Source organism: Drosophila virilis, chromosome 2, assembly GCF_030788295.1.
Source record: "Drosophila virilis strain 15010-1051.87 chromosome 2, Dvir_AGI_RSII-ME, whole genome shotgun sequence".
Classification (NCBI taxonomy): Eukaryota; Metazoa; Arthropoda; class Insecta; order Diptera; family Drosophilidae; genus Drosophila; species Drosophila virilis.
In genome coordinates this window covers 21,282,776-21,301,897 of record NC_091544.1, presented here as the reverse complement: position 1 = coordinate 21,301,897, position 19,122 = coordinate 21,282,776, and the positions used below count along the sequence as shown (strand labels likewise).

The window sequence follows — 19,122 nt, the reverse complement described above, 5'->3', positions numbered from 1 at the left end:
GCAATTAAATGCAATTAAAAACAGATTCCAGACACCATACCGGCCCGTCTGGCAGCTGTGGCCATAGAGTACTGCTTGGGCGCCACACAGGCAGAGACGTGCCCGAATAAATCAAAACAATTTAGCAAGCATTTCACAAAGATAATATAAATACAATATATAATTACGAGAAGGCACACACTTCAATTTGTTGTAAGAGCGGGCGTGTGTGTGTGTGTGTGTGTGTGTGTTGTTATTTAAAACTGTTGCCAAAAATTTACTGACATATTGTTTGTTTATGGCAACGACTATCCCATTATTGTAATTATAGGATTTAGCGGAATTTTGTGTTGTTGGCGCTCGTGTTGCTGATGTTATTATTTATAGTTTATGGTGTTTGCGTTGTCGCCAACACTTGTTGTTATTGTTGTTTAAGTGCGTAATTAAACGTCAGCTCGTATTTCGGGCTGTCACATAAGCACGCATTAAATTTAACAGTAACACGCATGCTATTTGACAGGCACTCGCTAAGAGTTTGACAGTCACACGCACGGCGTATAAAGGCTCGCTCACTTAGGTTTGGCAGTCACATTCTGAGTCCTGAACTGACGCACTTGCTACACGATTTCAAGAGCTTGCAGTCTCGTTGTGAAAGTTTGACAATCACACACTAGGGTTTTGACACTCAGATGCGTCTCTGACAGTTTGACAAATCACACGCTGTAAGTTTTATTTACAGTTGCTGCACATTTAAAAGACACATGGCGAGCGTTTTAGTCACCCTCATATGACCTTAATTTTGATAGTCACATTGTACTCCCTTAAGGCACTTAATTAAATAAAAGTGTGTATGTTTAACAGTCATTTGGTAGTCAACTTGTCACACGCAGGATATCTGAATCATACGGTAAGCCTGACAGGCATTTGCTTTGAGTTACAAGCTCTTTATTTTGTCATTTCTTAGGTACCCTTACACACTGAACACGGCTAGCGATCGATTTCGCCAAAAACTATGTCCAGCGAACCGATAATAGCCACAACGTCGGCTAGCAGATATGAAGGCGACAGTTTGCTTAGGAGCGCCAAATGCGTATAGGAAGCGGGCCGAATTTTGCATCGATAAGGTCGCGAACTACCATCCGAGACCAGATAAACCCCGAACTCGCCCTTGGGCGACTCAACGGCCGTGTAGGTCTCCCCCGGCGGGACACAATAGCCCTGCGAGAAGTGCTTGAAGTGGTGTATGAGATCCTCCATGCCAGTCTTCATTTTGCGACGCTGTGGCGGCATAATTTTGCGATCATCCACCTTGATGTGACCCGGCGGCATCAAGTTCAAGCACTGCAAAATGATACTGCACGACTCGCGCATTTCAAGCACGCGCACGAGGTAACGATCGTAGCAATCGCCCTGCGAGCCGATGGCCACGTCGAATTTCATATCGGCATATGCATCGTAGGGCTGCTGTTTGCGCAGATCCCATTTGATGCCCGTGGCGCGTAATACGGGACCCGTGCAGCCATAGTTGAGTGCGTCGTGCGCCGAGATGCGGCCGATGCCAATGTTGCGCATGCGCCAAATGCGATTATCGGTAACAACATCCTCGACCTCGTCGAGGCGATCGCTGAAGGCCATTATAAACCGATACAGATCATCACTGAAGCCTATGGGCATGTCCTGGGCCACACCGCCTGGTCTAATATACGCCGCGTGCAAACGAGCACCTGACAAGCGCTCTGAAAACTCGTACAGCTTCTCGCGTTCCTCGAAAAGCCAGAAAAGTGGCGTGATGGCGCCACAGTCCAGCACGGATGAGCTCACGGCCATGGTGTGATTGGTGAGACGCATCAGCTCGCCGCAGAGGGTGCGAATATACTTGGCCCTGGGTGGGATCTCAATGTTCAGCAGCTTCTCTACGGCCAGAGAATAGGCCTGCTCGCAGGCCATACACGAGACATAGTCGAGTCGATCAAAATAGGGCAAGGCCTGGGTGTACGTCTTGTACTCGATGAGTTTCTCCGTGCCTCGATGCAATAAGCCAATATGTGGATCAGCCGAGAGCACCGTCTCATTGTCCAGCTCCAGGATCATGCGGAGCACTCCATGTGCCGCTGGATGTGCGGGTCCAAAGTTGATGAACTTACTGCGAAATGTGCGATTGATGGGCGGAAAATAGCGACTCGATGGATTCGGCCGCTTCTTCCATTCATCGCCCATGGGCCAAAGGACCTGGCCCTGGAATTGCTCCAGATATTCCGGATCTGGATACCAGTAGTGTGTATCACGGGGCTTATAGGGTTGACCCGGTGGATGCACCGAATCCCAATCGATTTCACAATTCGGCTGCAAGTGTTCGGGTCGCTCGCAACAGCATTCCTCACTGGTTTCTGTGGATTGAACAAGCTCTAGTTAAAGGGACTCCTCTTAATCAGACAGCTAAAACCCACTTTCACAGTCGCCGGATGTGAACAAACGCGAATTTATCCACTTGGGCATAGAGACTGACAGTCTGGGCCGCTTGAAGGACCACCTAAAGCTATACGAATTCAAATTCAAAAATTTTTTTGAAAAATTATCTCGATAGGCATTGAAACGATGTATTTCCGATGGTGTAAAAAGTTTTTCCGCCAGCTCCTGCATCTTACCCAATCGCCGGGCCATTTTCAAGTCAAATCAATTCAAAATAGTTTGCCAATATTTTCGTCAAATTTTATGAGTTTGAAATGGTTAAGAACTTATATATTATGACTAAACAGCTTTTGTATGAAGTTTTTACAGTGGCATACTATTTGTATTAAAAATTGTATTGATTGGAAACTGAAACTGGGTTTGTAAATGATTTGTTTTCTTAATGATTCGTCTTTAAAGCTATCTTAATTAATGATGATGCTAGGCCTTGGCTTAGTATAATAAAATGGATTTTTAGAATCCATAGATAATGATTGACTTGCTGATATTGGAGATGTGAAACATATTGAGTATTTCCTGCAGACCCATACCATTTTTTGGTCCAAGGAAGGCAATTTCAATGAGTAATTGCGCTTAGTTGTGATCAAAATTTATCTAATAAACTTATTAGCAGCTTTTAATTTGCTTCTTAAGGTCGGATTACCAGTAATCCGGATTGAGATGAAATGGTCATTCCTCCAATGGGGCTAACCCTTTTCAATCTAAATCGCTAATATTGTTTTGCATTTTATATTCTATATAATAGATATTCGATGATCATTATCACTTTGCGCACCACAAGGTGTCGAAGCGTTCACTGACACCCGCCACACATCATCAGACCCGCCTCGACTTGGATGAGCGCGTCCATTGGGCCAAACAGCAGCGGGCAAAGTCGCGATCCAAGCGCGATTTTATACGCATGCGACCATCGCGCACCTCCTCTCGAGCCTTGTCGCTGGTGGATGTGATGACCTTCGATGATCCCAAATGGCCACAGATGTGGTATCTGGTAAGTGTACGGATGGCGGGTAAAGAACTTTAATTAATAAACTCGCTTTACAGAACCGCGGCGGAGACCTGGACATGAATGTAATACCCGCCTGGCAGCAGGGAATAACGGGCAAGGGTGTTGTGGTTACCATTCTGGACGATGGACTCGAATCCGATCATCCGGATATTGAGCAGAACTATGTAAGTGATAAGAAAGCTCATATTATCGTTGACCGAATTTTTATTATTAATAATACTTTTAACAGGATCCCAAAGCCTCGTATGACGTGAACAGCCACGATGATGACCCCATGCCACATTACGACATGACCGATTCGAACCGTCATGGCACACGCTGTGCCGGCGAGGTGGCTGCCACCGCAAACAACTCCTTCTGTGCGGTTGGCATCGCGTATGGGGCAAGTGTGGGCGGTGTGCGGATGCTCGATGGTGATGTGACTGATGCTGTGGAGGCGCGTTCGCTCTCGCTCAATCCGCAGCACATTGACATATATAGCGCATCGTGGGGACCCGATGATGATGGCAAGACAGTGGATGGACCTGGTGAATTAGCCTCGCGAGCCTTCATTGAGGGCACAACGAAGGGGCGTGGCGGAAAGGGCAGCATCTTCATTTGGGCATCTGGCAATGGAGGCAGGGAAATGGATAATTGCAATTGCGATGGCTATACGAATTCGATATGGACGTTGTCCATTTCGAGCGCCACCGAGGAGGGCAATGTACCGTGGTATTCGGAGAAATGTAGCTCCACGCTGGCCACCACCTACAGCAGCGGCGGGCAGAGCGAGAAGCAGGTGGTCACCACAGATTTGCATCATTCATGCACCGTATCACATACGGGCACCTCGGCCTCGGCACCGCTCGCCGCGGGCATAGCAGCCCTGGTGCTGCAGTCGAATCAGAATCTCACCTGGCGCGACCTGCAGCACATTGTGGTGCGCACCGCAAAGCCGGCGAATCTCAAGGATTCCAGCTGGTCGCGGAACGGTGTGGGCCGACGTGTGAGCCATTCCTTTGGCTATGGTCTCATGGATGCCGCCGAAATGGTGCGCGTCGCACGCAACTGGAAAACAGTGCCCGAGCAACAGCGCTGCGAGATTAACGCTCCACATGTGGACAAGTAAGTCATGTGATTCACTTGAGTAATACGTACCAATTGAATACCCTTCCTCTTTGCAGAGTCATTCCGCCCCGCACACACATCACTCTGCAGCTGTCCGTCAATCACTGCCTCTCAGTCAATTATCTAGAGCATGTACAGGCCAAGATCACCTTAACCTCACAGCGACGCGGTGATATTCAGCTTTATCTGAAATCTCCGGCAAATACCAAAGTCACATTACTAACCTCACGGTAAGTTAAGCCCATGATTTGCCCAATAAACAGGAGTTTCTTGAAATATCTATACAGTGAACCTGACGGTTGCTAAAGCAACAATATGCATTTTAAGTGGTTAGAATGGGTAAAGGGTTATACCCAATTACCAACATTGATTCAAGCCCGGCATGCATTAGAAGGTAGCTTTAAGACTAGCTCAAAGAAAAAGAAGTTGGAGAGTATTTAAAGATGAGTAACAAATTCTGCAACTCTAAATGGTAGCTAAAGAGAAAAGTTGAAGCTTATTTAGAATATAAGACATTAAGTGTGTTTATTGAGTTTATTGAGAATGACTTAACGAAAATGGTATTAATCCATACACTCATTACCCGTGTCACAAACTGACTTTTCCGCTTCCATGGTTCCTTTTCAGCATGCATGATAATTCACGTTCCGGTTTCAATCAATGGCCCTTCATGTCGGTGCACACGTGGGGCGAGTCTCCGCATGGCAACTGGCAGCTGGAAATACACAACGAGGGCCGCTATATGGGTAAGTAAAAATAATCTAAAGCTTCTCACGTAATGGTAACCGACAACAAAATCCAAACAATTATACATGCTGCGCTTTCTGTGGACTCATCAACTAAACTCATTCAACGTTTCCATTGCTAATGTAACCCATCCAACCACTTTTACTCATCTCAAATCCCATCAGGCCACGCCCTATTGCGCGAATGGTCGTTGATATTCTATGGTACCACGCTGACCATTGATCCCAATGATCCTATTTCGGTGGCACGTGCTAGCAGCGGCGAGCAAGCGACCACGCCAAATTCGAGTACCACCAGCAGCACGACCAGTAATTTGCATCAGATCTATTCCCCGCAATATCCACGCATATCGCCCAATAACTTCGCCCAAGCATCGGCAGGTGGGGCCAAACTGCCGCTTGGTAAGATGCCGCCCAATAAATCCAATTTGGTGACCAACAATCCGTTGTTGCCGCTGCCGCCGGCGCCACCAGCGAAGCAGGGCTATCAACAAATCTCCGCTACATATGGTGTTATACTGGGCAAGACCAACAACAATAACAGCAACAACAACAACAACAACAAGGGTAATAACAAAGGCAACAACAAAGCCAATAAAGCCAACAAGGCGGGCGAAAAGAATGGCAATGGCAAGACCAACAAAAAGGAGCAAGCCGCACAGAATAGCAGCAGCAGCAACATCGGCAACCAAGGCAGCAACAAGAATAAATACTATCGAATATCGCAGCAGCACGGTGGAGGAGGAGGTGGCGGTGGTAAATCCAAGGGGCAGGCCAATGGACTGCAAACGCAGCGCCCCAAAGCCAGCTCCAGCGAAAAGTATTATGAAGAGAAAACGCGCAAAGTCATAGGCGAAATCACCACCAGCAACAACAACAACAACAACAACAACAATCGCGGCAGCAACAGCTCCACTGCACCACGCCTACCCGTAAAGGCAGCCAAGCAGGTGAAGGACAGCAGCCCCGACTCGCGCATACCTAAGCTTTTCGAGCACTACGACAAGATTCAGGCTATATTTCCCGAACTGGAACCTTACGAGAGCAGCAGCTTATCAAAATCGAAGCCTGGTATGCAGCAGCAGCAGCAACAGCAGCAAAAGCAACAATCCCCGCGCAAACAGGGCAAACAATTTGAGGTGGAGCTGTTTAGACCCACAACAGGTGGTGCTGCTGGCAGCAACAAGCCTGGTAATACCAAAAAATCACCATCCGCTCCGCCGCCCCCATCACAGCCCATTTTGCCCGCGGGTGGCAGCAGCTTTTTGCCTGATCAGCGCATACTAAAGAAACAGCAGCTCCTAATGGCCGCCGCCGGTGTCCTGACGCCACAGAATGGCGATGATGATATGAGCGCCAATGATGAAGAGGATGATTCTGAGGAGGGAATATTGCAGCTAGCACCGAGTAGTTTTGGCAAGAGCAGCGCAGCAAATGGTATCCTGAATAAAAAAAAAAAAAAAAACAGCTGGGCCTAATCTTACCTTATGCACTTAACAAAAATTTCGCTCAAAATTGCACTTAAAATTTATTATAGAAAATTTATAGACCCAGTAGCTGATGTTTAAGACGAGAATGTTCGTCAATCTTTATTTAATTTTAAGTTTGTTTAAAGTTCATCCTACGTTATCTTATAGTTTATCTTTTTGTTCAATTGTTGACATACAATTTATATAATCCTTTCATACATCTCAACAACTTTTCTGCATGTGTAAGGCGCTCGCTACAGTTATCTTACACTTTTTCTTCATGTTAAATATTTAACATATGATATACAATAACTTTACACTTCGTATGTACATATACAGCATACTTAACGCGAAAGAAAATAGTTACTTTTTTATTATATTTTACGTTGTGCAAGGTTCAGTTAGATTGTAGTTAATCTTTATGTTAGGCATTTAGCATACAGTGTAAATTTTTCGTTCATATGATTAAGCTCAGCAACTGATACTTAGTACGAAAGAAACATCTCCAATCTTTATTTAATGTCACCTCTGACTAAGATAATCCTTATAGTTAGTTTGCAGTTTATAATCGTGGTAAGCATTTAACATGCAATGTAAATTAAAGTATTAATACAAAAGTAACGAGATTATATTTAACTATCAAATTGTCTGCTGGACTTTACATGGCGTTGCCATACTGTTAGGTATATTTAAGCCTTTGGCTCAAGAAGAATTTAACTTAATGTCACCTAGTTAACCTCTGACCACCATATGTGTACTTAATATAGTTTGTAATAGCAACTGCAATTCAAGCTGGCCGCTAAATTCTTCTTGATTTTCGTTATTGCTTAAAGTTTGACAACCACTGAACGCGTTACATCAATCAAAGTAGTTTCAAGTTAACTGCATAGTGCAAGTGTTGTTATTATTCTCGGTTGTCAACATTCAAAAATGTATGCAGCACATTTTTCATTTGGCCTCAACTAGAAATTGTGTTTAGCTTTTGTCACATCATTTGTTTTATTTTTTGACAGATTTATTGGCCCTTCATACGCCGCTTCACACGTTTGTTATTCCATAAATCATATGTTCACATTTTCCGTTGTTTGGCCTTATTTTTGTTTTCATTTTCATTTCATGATTCGAAACATTCGCAGTCTTGTCTAATCTCATTTTGTTGCCTTGCAGCGCAAATCACACAATGGGATATGATACTCTATGGCACCGAGGTGCCCGCCCAGCCCAAAGACCAGATCCACGAGAACCAGCAGAGCCAATTCAACGTGTTCGGCAACGATATGGCACACAACGATATCGAGCACGATGCCAGCGGACAATGGCGCAATATGCAACAGGTGAGTTCGATTGCCACGCAGTTGCATTTATATTACATTTACAAAATACGCGTACATACACAAAGAGCTGTGAATAGCCCGAATTGACCTGAGAGGCTTTAAGACAATTGCTGTGCCACATTTTTGCTTTGACTACCAAATATATGCAACTCTTTAATTGGGAAAAGAAGCAAAAAGCTAAACGAGCAGTGTTTTGTCGAGCAGAAATGGTCAGGAGAGTAGCGAGAAGCAAAGTGAAAGTTGAAGCGAATAGTGAAGCGAAATGTACTGAAAAGAGCGGAGTTGAAAGCGTAAAAGAGAACCTTAGTGAGCAGTAAAGAGAAAGAAGAACCATAAAGATTTGCGCAGCGAAAAACATTTAAGAGGGATGAAAATATGTGTTATAGGATGTATAGTGAGAAGCGTGGTGAGAAGCACAACGTAAGGCTTAGCAACAGGGAAACTTGTAAAAAAGAAATCGGAAGAAGCTAGATGAGAAATATTTAAAATGCTTCAAGAAGACTATACGAGAAATAAAGACAGTGACAAGCTCTCTCTCTCTATCTCTCCTATCATAAGTAACAACAGAACATGTTTAACATTTGACTGATTTCACTTTGTGAATTTTATACAATAGATATTTAGTATGTTCACTTTTTCTGTTGTTTTTGCTTTCTGTTTTTGTGTTTTTTTTTTTTTTTTTTTTTTTTCTTTTATTTTTGGTTCTGCAGTGCTTCGCAAGCGGCTTGCCAGAGAACGAGGTTGAGCCAGAGGACGAGGATATTGATAGTGTCCGCTTCCGACTGGGTCTACATCAAAATAGCGGCACAGCGTCGCGTGCTTGCATGTGGCTGGCTTGAGTATCGAAATAACAGACAACGCCAATGATATTTGATATAAACTATACATGTATATATATATATATATATATATATATATATATATATATATATATATATATATAGAAATCCTAACTAGGCAGACTAGCGACATACAGGCTTTGGGGCTTTTTTGGCAACGCTTTGCAAACTGTTTTACTGTGTGTAGGTAGATTTACATTTTAAGTTTGTGTTTGGCATGCCTTTGGCTTTTCCTCTTGCATTCGCTGTTGAACATTTCCTTGAGTTTTTCTTTTATTTGCACTAACTATTTGCGCTGCTTAAACGCACAAGCTGCTCATAAATTTTCAACTATTTAGCATACGAAAATGCTCAATTTCTAGTTTTTGCTGGCAAGCTGAATTCAATTCACACACACACACACACACACACACACACACACACACACACACACACACACACACACACACACACACACACACACACACACACACACACACACACACACACACACACACACACACACACACACACACACACACACACACACACACACACACACACACACACACACACACACACACACACACACACACACACACACACACACACACACACACACACACACACACACACACACACACACACACACACACACACACACACACACACACACACACACACACACACACACACACACACACACACACATCGCATCGCATCGCATGCATCTTGTCCTGGCCAATGGGCAATGTGCCAAGTTCTTGCTGGCACCACCAGGCGGCTACGTGATTTTTTTTATTTTGCTACTGTCAGCTGCAGTGGTGCTGCATTAAATGCACTCATATTCATTTTGCATGCACAGTTTGGGAGTCACCGCAACTGCAACTGCAACTGTTGGCATTTGTACTTTCAACTCATTTTAAAGTACACTTGGCATAGGCACAACAAAATTGTTTCTTTTGCCTGAAATGGACAGTCCCTTAACCTTTTAGCTTCTTTTGTTGCTTTAAAGCTACATCAAATTATTTTTTCTTCACTTTTGGCACATTAAATGTGTGAAACTATGTGTACATGTGTGTCTGTGTGTGTATTTGTGCCTGCTGTAATAAACTAAAAGTGCACTGACCTTTGGCTTTATATGTTGCCAGCAAACTTTTTGCATAACTAACATTTTTTCCGCTGCCAACACGCGACCTCATCGCATGTGAAGGTTCTGTTAGACTCGAAGATAGGGACAGAGCAAGCACATAGGCAGAAAGAGACAGACACATATAGCCAGACATTTTTTGGTTAGAGCTGCAATAAATAAACACACACATACACATACACTCCTTTTATACATACATACTCAAGTACTTAAAACTGAAACGCCAGACAAAGCGGCAACATGCAATGAACCGCAGCGGAAACCAGACAAACCGACAAAAGCCAGTAGCAGAACAGCTTGTAAATTTGACATAGAGAAATTAAAATAATTCAAATGCCTAAACCTTCAAAAAAGTTGTTAACTAAAGAAAGACTTAAAGTATTTTCTGGTATAGGTTTATATATAGGATAGGTTTATCACTGTTTATGCTCCATTCACAAAGTGAAGAGTAAGTGTTTACTCATCTATTCGTTATTTGTTGACGATTTGCAAATTTATTTTTTCTGTCTCTAAAAACTTTTACAGCACTTTTATACACGATCCCAGAATAGTCAAAGAGCTTGATATTTTTCTTTTGATTTTTATTTTTTTAATTGATACTTTTTCTTTAAGTCTCTATTGATTGTAATTTAATTTGCTCGATATAAATTTACTCTTTCTTACACAATAAACTTAACATCAACAATAGTTGTATATTTAATAGATTATTTTTGAATGTATTAATGATTAATTATAAACCAACAAATCATTTCTGATCTTCTGATCTAATAGACACATAACTGTCACATACACTGCTCGTTTTGTTTAGTTTGGCCATGAAAAATATTACTCATACGCTAAGTTGAACGTAATTTTAATGATTGAATACATGAATCTCTAATCGGTTTAATTTTTTTACATCGCGTTTAATGTTTACTTGCAGGTGGGCGAAGTGGGAATGACTCAGGATCGCAGCAATGCAGCCGCCTGCCTCAAGTGGAGCGACCAGAAATGTTTAGGTTTGTCTTTAATCTTTCTACTCATAACACAAGTCTTCTATCTAAACTTTAAACAAGCCATTGCCATCAACAAAAACAACAACAATGGCAACAGCAACAAAAGCATTAGATAATTCAAGAAAAACTATTTTGCAAAGCTGACAACAACATAAACAATTGTAAAAACAAAAAAACAAAAAACAAAACAAAAACAAAGATGTGAACAAACTTCAATTCCAATTTAAAGTTTGATCAAAAAACAAACATTAACAAGAGCATTTTGTGCTTAATTTAAGCATTTTCAAAGCTGGCAAAAAATCAATTGAACAATAGCAAAGTAAGCAACAAAAACAAACATGATAAATAAGCGTAGAAAACAGAAAACAAACATAAAAATAAAACTCTGCAAGTCCAAAAAATAAATATACTAATAAATATACTTTTTGTAGTTCAATTTGAATATAAGCGTAGTTATACACACAGAGATACACACACACACACACAAAAATGTTAGACAAAACAAAGGTTGTTTCATTTCGGCTCGCACAAAGAACAACAAAAATGATGTGTGTTATATATGTACATTTAGTCAAAATCTATTTTAAATATTTTTATAAGTTTAGTTAAATTTGTTCATTGTTTTCGTTGGTTTTTCTTTTGCATTAATTTAGAAATATTTTAATTTGTTTATTTCTTTTTTTTTCTTGCATTTAGTATGAGGGTTATCAATTTCCCTGTGCCAAAGTCAGATTAAACAGTTTTGCATGCATTGCGCCTTGGCCTTGACAGTTTTGAATGCATTGGCCAGTCTTGTTCAAATGCTCTGCTGACTGAGCAGTTTTCTTACACACTTCAGTGACCCTTCAACTTTTGTGCTTTGTACATGTCTACTTATGTATGCATATATTTCAGATATTGCCAGGCCAGCCAAATAGCTACAGTTTAGGCAGAACTGACTGCTTTTCAAGTTTTAATTATATTTTTTTTTGTCATAATTTTCTGTGCAGCGCCCTACAATAAACGATTTATTACAACAGCTTGAGTTCATAGTAAAAGACTGTTTCTAAAATTTAAACGTAAATCCTAATGAAATGATGCGTAAACTAAATAACTAACAATGAAAATTCAATGGAAATTCGTATTTTAAAAGAAATTACATAAAATGTTAGTGTTAAGGCGTCAAAGCAAAGCAAACAAATTTTTGTATTAAAATTGTAACTAAGAAAATTAAAAAAAAAAAAAGAAAACATAAGTAAAATTGACTACAAATTAAAAGTAAACGAAAACGAAATACTAGGGTGTAGGGTACGACTACGTATAGTATTAAAGTAGGCAAGCAACCAATAATAAATAATTAATAAAAAAATTTATATAGAAAAAGTTCCTGCAGTTTTCAACAAAGTTGCAATATAACAAAATAAAAAACCAATTAAACAAAAATTAGGTTATTTTCTAGTGAGCATAGGAACTAATAAATGAATTATATAACAGAGATCATCGCGCACAAAAACAAAAGCTTAAGAAATGCCAGAAGTAAGCGACAAACTTCTAGTCATTATGTTTGTGCGCTACATTATCAAAATAAAAAAGCCAGAAATAAACTATAAAACTGTAAAAGTAATAAAGTTAATTGATTTCCATATCAGAGCAAAATCGAATCGTCTTACAACACTCTCACATATCTTTGTTACAATATTTGTTGTTCTTCATTTTTGCCAACACATAAACAATTACTTTAATTGATTCTAGAGATGGGCGCGTGACTCATATCGCTCTCATCTCCATTTGGTAGTAAAAAAAAAAAAAACAAAAACAAAAAACCAATCAAAACAAAATCAAAACGCAACACAAGTGCAATAATTATTTCTAATTCCCTCTCATTATTATAATAAGCAACAACAAATACAACGCACAAACAATTTTTAATGACTCAAATGTGTCACATATCATTTTATATAATTTGTTTTTCCTTTTCAATTGGTACAAATTTTGTTTAACTTTAAATGCGACCTAAATATATGTTGCTGGTTTTTAAATGAATAATCATATCGTAAATGCACAATAAATAACTTATAAATCTACAGATATTCATTTGATTAGTAATTTCTCTTTTCGTTTGACTTGTTTGTTGTTGTTGTACTTAGCAAACTGACATGAAATATTAAATAATAATAATTATAAATGATAGCTTAGCCATTTTCTATGCTTAATTGCGACAAACTAAAAATCTTCAAGCATATAACATAGCAGCATAAAATATAACTTAAGCAAAGGACTAACAATGTTTGAAAATATTAAAATCCGTGTTTCATAAGTTTTTCTAAATTTGTCCACGTATAAGGTTTGTTTAATTAATTGAATTAACTCAGTGCTGGCTGCGGTACTTATGCTTAAACATTTTTCAAAAAATTTCAAAATAAAAAATAAAATAAAAAGCCAAATTAATTTTAAGATAAAACTAAATAAATAAGTATAAAAGAAAAGAAAAATAAAATAAAATAAAATATGGTACTAGGGCCTGGGGTAGCTATTAAAATTAAATTTAAAACAATAACAACTGCAAATTCGGAGCAAAATAATTAATTTGTGCGAAAATTACACTTTAAATGTATAAATAAAATGGATTTAAGAACAACAAAAAACTTAAGTATAATTGTAAATGAGATTTGATGGCCGCTATAAAGAATCAACCATTTTTTATGTATGTTTTATGTATATATATATATATATATATATACATATATATATATATATATATCTATATAACTATCTGTGTAATAAATAAACGCATTATAAACGTATTCAACACAAAATATTTACCCTGAAAAGACTGAAACATTTTTTGCAACAACAAAGATTTTCTTACTGCGCAGCAAGTAAAATGTGGTCCAAAAACAGTTTAGACATTTTATTAATTGAACCCTCCCCTTCTCGTGTAGCTAAAAGCAAGGTGAGTTTGGCAAAAAAAAAATCAAATTTTGAAACTTTCTTAGTACACTATAGTGTTGCGTAATTTTGTGTTTTTAACCTATGTACCTAGCGTTCAACCAAAAAAAAAAAAAAAATTATTATTCTTCTACTGTCTGATTATTATTAACATTTTAATTGGTGTTTCTACTTGTTAATATCGTAAACTCTATTATTTAACATAATATTTAAATGCACACCTCTCACTTTTCATCGTTATGCCTTGTTTACATTCCAACACTGGTTTTGGTACGGCAGACACTCACATCCACCCAACTTATTTTCCACTTTATTTGAGCATGTTTTTTGGACTACTGCGCTTGCTTTCAATATGTATTTTTACATTGTTTGTTGTTAATGGAAAAGTTTCAGTTGAGACTTGTCTATTGCTTGAAAATGTTAATTACAAGAATGAAAAAGTGAAAAGAATACATTTTAAATTCAACTCTTTTGTTGCCCTTGTCTTGTACATATAATTCTTTTACATTTGAGCTTCAACTCTCTTATTATTCTACTAACTAAAAAGCAAATTCATGTTTTCCACTTTCTTTTCTCCATTTATCAACACTGTTTCGGAGGTAAATGGTCTATCACCTTGGTTAGTTGTAACTAGTTTCTGTTTGCTCTTGCCTTTGGTATACGTGAATTAATTCTTTTCATCTGTTCTTCTCAGACTGCCGGGAGCCCAGCTTCTTTTACATGGATCTCTGCTACGACGAGTGCCCCCAGCACACCTTCGCTCAGGTTAATTCAGATGAGCTGGATGAAGAAGTGACGTTAAGCGACATAGACGCCGCTGTAGCTATCTCGACGCCGGATGGCAACGATTTACCCAGCACTGGCAAAAGCTCCATCAACCAGGACGATCCACTGCAGGCGGCGGAACGTCGACGTCGGAGCAGCGACTCCAGCACCAGCACCTTGTTGCTGACACCGCGTCAAAGTCGCATTTGCTCAAGCTGCGACAAGAGCTGCCTGCGTTGCTATGGCCCCAATGCGTCCCAGTGCAGCACCTGCTATCCGGGCAACCAGCTGCGCAAGCTGCTCCAGACCAATGAGACCTACTGCTATGCCTATGTGGTGCGAAGCACCGTGGTGGATGTGTCTAATCCCGCAAATGCGCAGCTAGCATCAGATGCCAAGATTCAGTACATGAACTGGAGCACAGCGCTGCTAGTGATTGCCGTTGTTGTATCTTTAGTAGGCATGGGCGTAGCTGGTGGCATAGTCTATAATCGTCGTGCGGCCAAGGCAGAGCTTTATACGCGCGTTGCGCTTATTGCCGAAGACGATAGCGATGAGGAGCAGGAAGTGGAGGTATTCAAGGCGCATCTACATTATCCGAGTGATGTGCTCGAATATCACGATGAGCTGCAGCCAAATCAACTGCCCAGAGAGTCGCTCGACGCAGCGTTGCAGGATGAGGAGCATGCCCAGCTGGTGCCCGAGTAACCAGCCAGCATCCTTCTTAATTAAAAGGTGCATTTTGAATAGCTCATGAAACGGGTTTAGCTTCAACCGAAATCGCAATCCATTTTCCTAATGCTAACATTAAAAGAAAAATCAACTTTGACATTCAAACCAACTGCTGCGATTTATTTATAACACGCATTTAAATTATTCAAATCATTTGAAATTGATTTTCCAAAATGTATTATCCTAGTTTTAAGCAAATAAAATTTATTCCTATTATTTGCATTATCGTAACTCGCGCAGGTCATGTTCCAAAAACGGAGAAAAACCAGTGTTGTGCGCATTTGAATACTATTTCCCGGCCCCGAACTTGTTATAAAAGTGCAATAATTTCCGAAACTATTCAAGGACACAGATTGCAGCGCAAATGCTAATGCTTGAAGAGTTTCAGTGTATATTTTGTGTATGTATGAATAATAGAGAGTATGAATACTAGAGAGTCTAAGTACTGGATAGAGGGTATTTCCTAGTCGGATTCGATGCGAATTTTCTCCTAGTTTGGCATCCGACTACACAACTACAAATTGTTGCTTTTAAGCTATTCGATTCGGAAGAGAAGTATGTACATTTCACATTTAATGTTCTCGTTCTTTGCGCTGAGTAGAGTGAAAACTGCTCCGAGTAATAGCTGAGCAAGTCTCAAAATCAGCCGCTGATTGACTTGTTGCGTTTGGTAGAGTAAAGCGAAGATTAGATTTTAGTTGAGTGGTGAACTGCGCGCTGAACTGAGCGCTCAGCTGCGTGTTATGTCCGCCTGCGCTGTCGAGTAGGAAACAAAATCTGTTAAGTCAACAATTTCTTGGAGACTTGTTTTTTAAATAAAACCAAGTAAGTTTTTAGACTGGAGAGCTGAAACTGGGTAAGCACATTACCACAGCACAGCACAGCTTTAACGCTTTCTCATAACCTACTCGAAAGGGAGAATATATGTTTTTTGACTCGCGAGCGGATTTAATCAATAATGTCTTTTAAGATCTTAGTACCATATATACATATGATTCATATTGTCTTGATAAGATAAGACTCTTCCGTAGTACTCATAATTGTTAGGCACTCAACTAGTTAATATGGACGTAATAGCAAGTAACACGCCAATTGAAAAGGGAAATAATGTTACAATTACAATTACGAATATTTTATAAGTATCATTAATGATAATTTGCTCGTCTCTCAGTGGCATGTCAACACGCCGAATCAGCTGACTAATGATCGTATATAAAGGGTATTACTCATGAACTTGGAGGAGAGCACTAGCTGATAGCTGATAGCCGCTTATCAGCTACCGCATGGAGTGCATCTTCAGCGATGAAAAGTATGGACACTGGTCAAGGGCTTTATTTGCGCGGCTTTTGTAGTTGCGCAAAGCACGTTAGTTGGCAAAAAGCATACCGGGCCGGAGCTATTTAAGTGCAACGCTGGGCAGCTCATGCAACAGTTATAGTAAAATGCTGCTCAGCTACGCAAGTGCTGCGCTTATTCTGGCCGCCTGCTGCCTGTGGGTCAGTGCGGCTTACGGCTGCCAGACCATCGAACAGCGGTTCAAGTTTGATAACAGCGACATTTATTTGAGATTGCGGCGCGGTGTCAAGCTGCAGTATGAGCTGATGAAGGGAAGCCAAACGCTGCAGACGGTCACCTTGGATAACTTTGTGAGCAGCAGCAATCTGGAGGCGACATCCACCGGCAGCTACAAGCTGAGCGATGGCAGCACTAGCATCGAATTTAGCCTAGTCCAATCGACCGGTGGCGTGACCCATGTACGTGTGGCTCGCGACCAGGTGCTAAAGGGCACTCAACCGAGGGATTGCTTTAAGCTCAATACGGGACGCGTCCATTGGTTTGGCGGCTCCGAGCAGAAGCAACACTACTGGCCGGTCGAGCGCCAGCAGTATAGCAACTTCTCGTATGTACCCAAGGAGCTGGGCAATATGGGCGTGGCGGAGCGGTACTGGTTCAACAGCGAGGGTTTCTTCCTGTACGTGGATAACACGACGCCACTTTTCATAGATCAGAATGCAGCCGGACTGGAGGACCAGTTGTGCATCAGCGCGTTAAGTGCCCTGCCCTATGACACGCGCCTTTCCTCGTCCAAGTTTAGCTATCAGCTGGGCTTCGCTAAGGATGCAAAGGTGGCGCATATGTATGCGGTTAAGACGCTGCTGGGCATGCCCACTGGTCATCCCGATGAGCGTATGGTTCAGCATCCGGTGTGGTCAACCTGGGCGCTATACAAGGCAGAGGTCACGGACGAAGTGGTGCGCGACTTTGCACAGCAAATCCTTGACAATGGATTTGAGAACAGTCAACTGGAAATTGACGACGACTGGGAGGATTGCTATGGTGCGCTGACATTCCGCAAGAACAAGTTTCCAGATGCCAAGAAGCTGACGGACGACCTCAAGGCGCTGGGCTTCCGGGTAACCTTGTGGATACATCCGTTCATCAACAACAACTGCACGGCTATCTACGAGACGGCCAAGGAGCAGGGCTATCTGGTGCTCGATCATGCAGGCAGCGCCGATACCCAGTGGTGGAACAGTCAGCCCAAGGATGCCGCATATCTCGACTTCACCAAGACCGCGGTGCAAGAGTGGTTTACCACGCGGGTAAAGCGCCTACAGACTGAAGATGGCATTGATAGCTTTAAGTTCGATGCGGGCGAGTCCAGCTGGATACCCACCGATCCGGTGCTGCAGGGTGATGCCAATCAAGCGCCGCTGCAGATCACCACCGATTATGTGCGCACAGTGGCCGCATTTGGAGACATGGTTGAGGTTCGCTCCGGCCAAAATACGCAAGACTTGCCTATATTTGTGCGCATTGTCGACAAGGATTCAGAGTGGGGCTGGAACAATGGCCTGGTCACGCTGATCACATCGCTGCTGCAAATGAATCTGAATGGTTATCCGTTTGTGCTGCCGGACATGATTGGCGGCAATGGCTACAACGAGAAGCCGCCCACAAAGGACCTCTTCATTCGCTGGCTGCAGGCCAATGTGTTCATGCCCAGCCTGCAGTTCTCTTTTGTGCCCTGGAATTTTGATCAAGAAACGATTGAGATTAGCAAGACATTCACCAAGCTACATGCGGATTACACGCCCTACATTATGAAGCTCTTCAAGCGCGCCACGGAAACTGGTGAACCAGTCAATGCGCCACTCTGGTGGATTGCGCCGGATGATGCAGTTGCTCAGAGCATCTACGATGGTAGATTGACTTTTAAATACTAACGTTATCATTTATATTTATCCTTGCTCCTTTCCCTAGAGTTTTTGTTGGGCGATGACATTATTGCGGCCCCGGTCATTATGGAAAACGCAATAATTCGTGACATTTATCTGCCCGAGGGCGAGTGGACAGATGGAAACACTCAGGATGTCTACAAGGGGCCCGTGTGGCTCATGGAATACTCTGCACCGCTGGACACGTTGCCTCATTTTGTACGTGTGGGCTTTCAGTTGGAGTAGTTACGGTTCTTAATATTAATTAAAACACATCTTCATAAAGAATTAAACAAAAAATAATATTTTATTACATTTTATTTATTTCCTGCTGCTTGACAAGCGATAAGACCTGACATAAAACTGAATTTCGAGCAATGTCAACAAGATATCAAATTCTTAG

General features: G+C 41.3%; 3 protein-coding genes across 4 annotated transcripts in view; 2 read left to right on the top strand and 1 right to left on the bottom strand.

Moving 5' to 3' along the window:
• Fur1 (Furin 1) overlaps window positions 1-15,717 on the top strand; it is a 73,347-nt gene extending 57,630 nt beyond the window's left edge. The window contains exons 2-10 of one of the 2 annotated variants that reach the window (XM_032433827.2): window positions 3,194-3,439; window positions 3,493-3,621; window positions 3,687-4,561; window positions 4,621-4,794; window positions 5,192-5,310; window positions 5,476-6,747; window positions 7,947-8,113; window positions 11,004-11,079; window positions 14,699-15,717. In XM_032433827.2, coding sequence (XP_032289718.1) covers window positions 3,194-3,439; window positions 3,493-3,621; window positions 3,687-4,561; window positions 4,621-4,794; window positions 5,192-5,310; window positions 5,476-6,747; window positions 7,947-8,113; window positions 11,004-11,079; window positions 14,699-15,477 — 3,837 coding nt within the window. In that variant the 3' untranslated portion in view covers window positions 15,478-15,717. The remainder of the gene's footprint in view (window positions 1-3,193; window positions 3,440-3,492; window positions 3,622-3,686; window positions 4,562-4,620; window positions 4,795-5,191; window positions 5,311-5,475; window positions 6,748-7,946; window positions 8,114-11,003; window positions 11,080-14,698) is intronic. The other variant, XM_015171905.3, reaches the window with a different exon arrangement.
• Window positions 967-2,712, bottom strand: ND-49L (NADH dehydrogenase (ubiquinone) 49 kDa subunit-like). The gene is made up of 2 exons (XM_002053154.4): window positions 2,427-2,712; window positions 967-2,366 (listed from the first exon to the last, which is right to left on the bottom strand). Exons 1-2 carry the CDS (start codon window positions 2,638-2,640, stop codon window positions 967-969), a joined length of 1,614 nt encoding a protein of 537 aa, XP_002053190.2. The 5' UTR covers window positions 2,641-2,712.
• A 1,211-nt stretch (window positions 15,718-16,928) lies between the features above and the next one.
• tobi (target of brain insulin) lies at window positions 16,929-19,029 on the top strand. Its single transcript, XM_002053156.4, has 2 exons — window positions 16,929-18,705; window positions 18,766-19,029. The coding sequence occupies exons 1-2, from the start codon at window positions 16,944-16,946 to the stop codon at window positions 18,963-18,965; spliced, it is 1,962 nt and encodes a 653-aa protein (XP_002053192.1). The 5' UTR covers window positions 16,929-16,943; the 3' UTR covers window positions 18,966-19,029.
• Window positions 19,030-19,122: the final 93 nt, after the last annotated feature.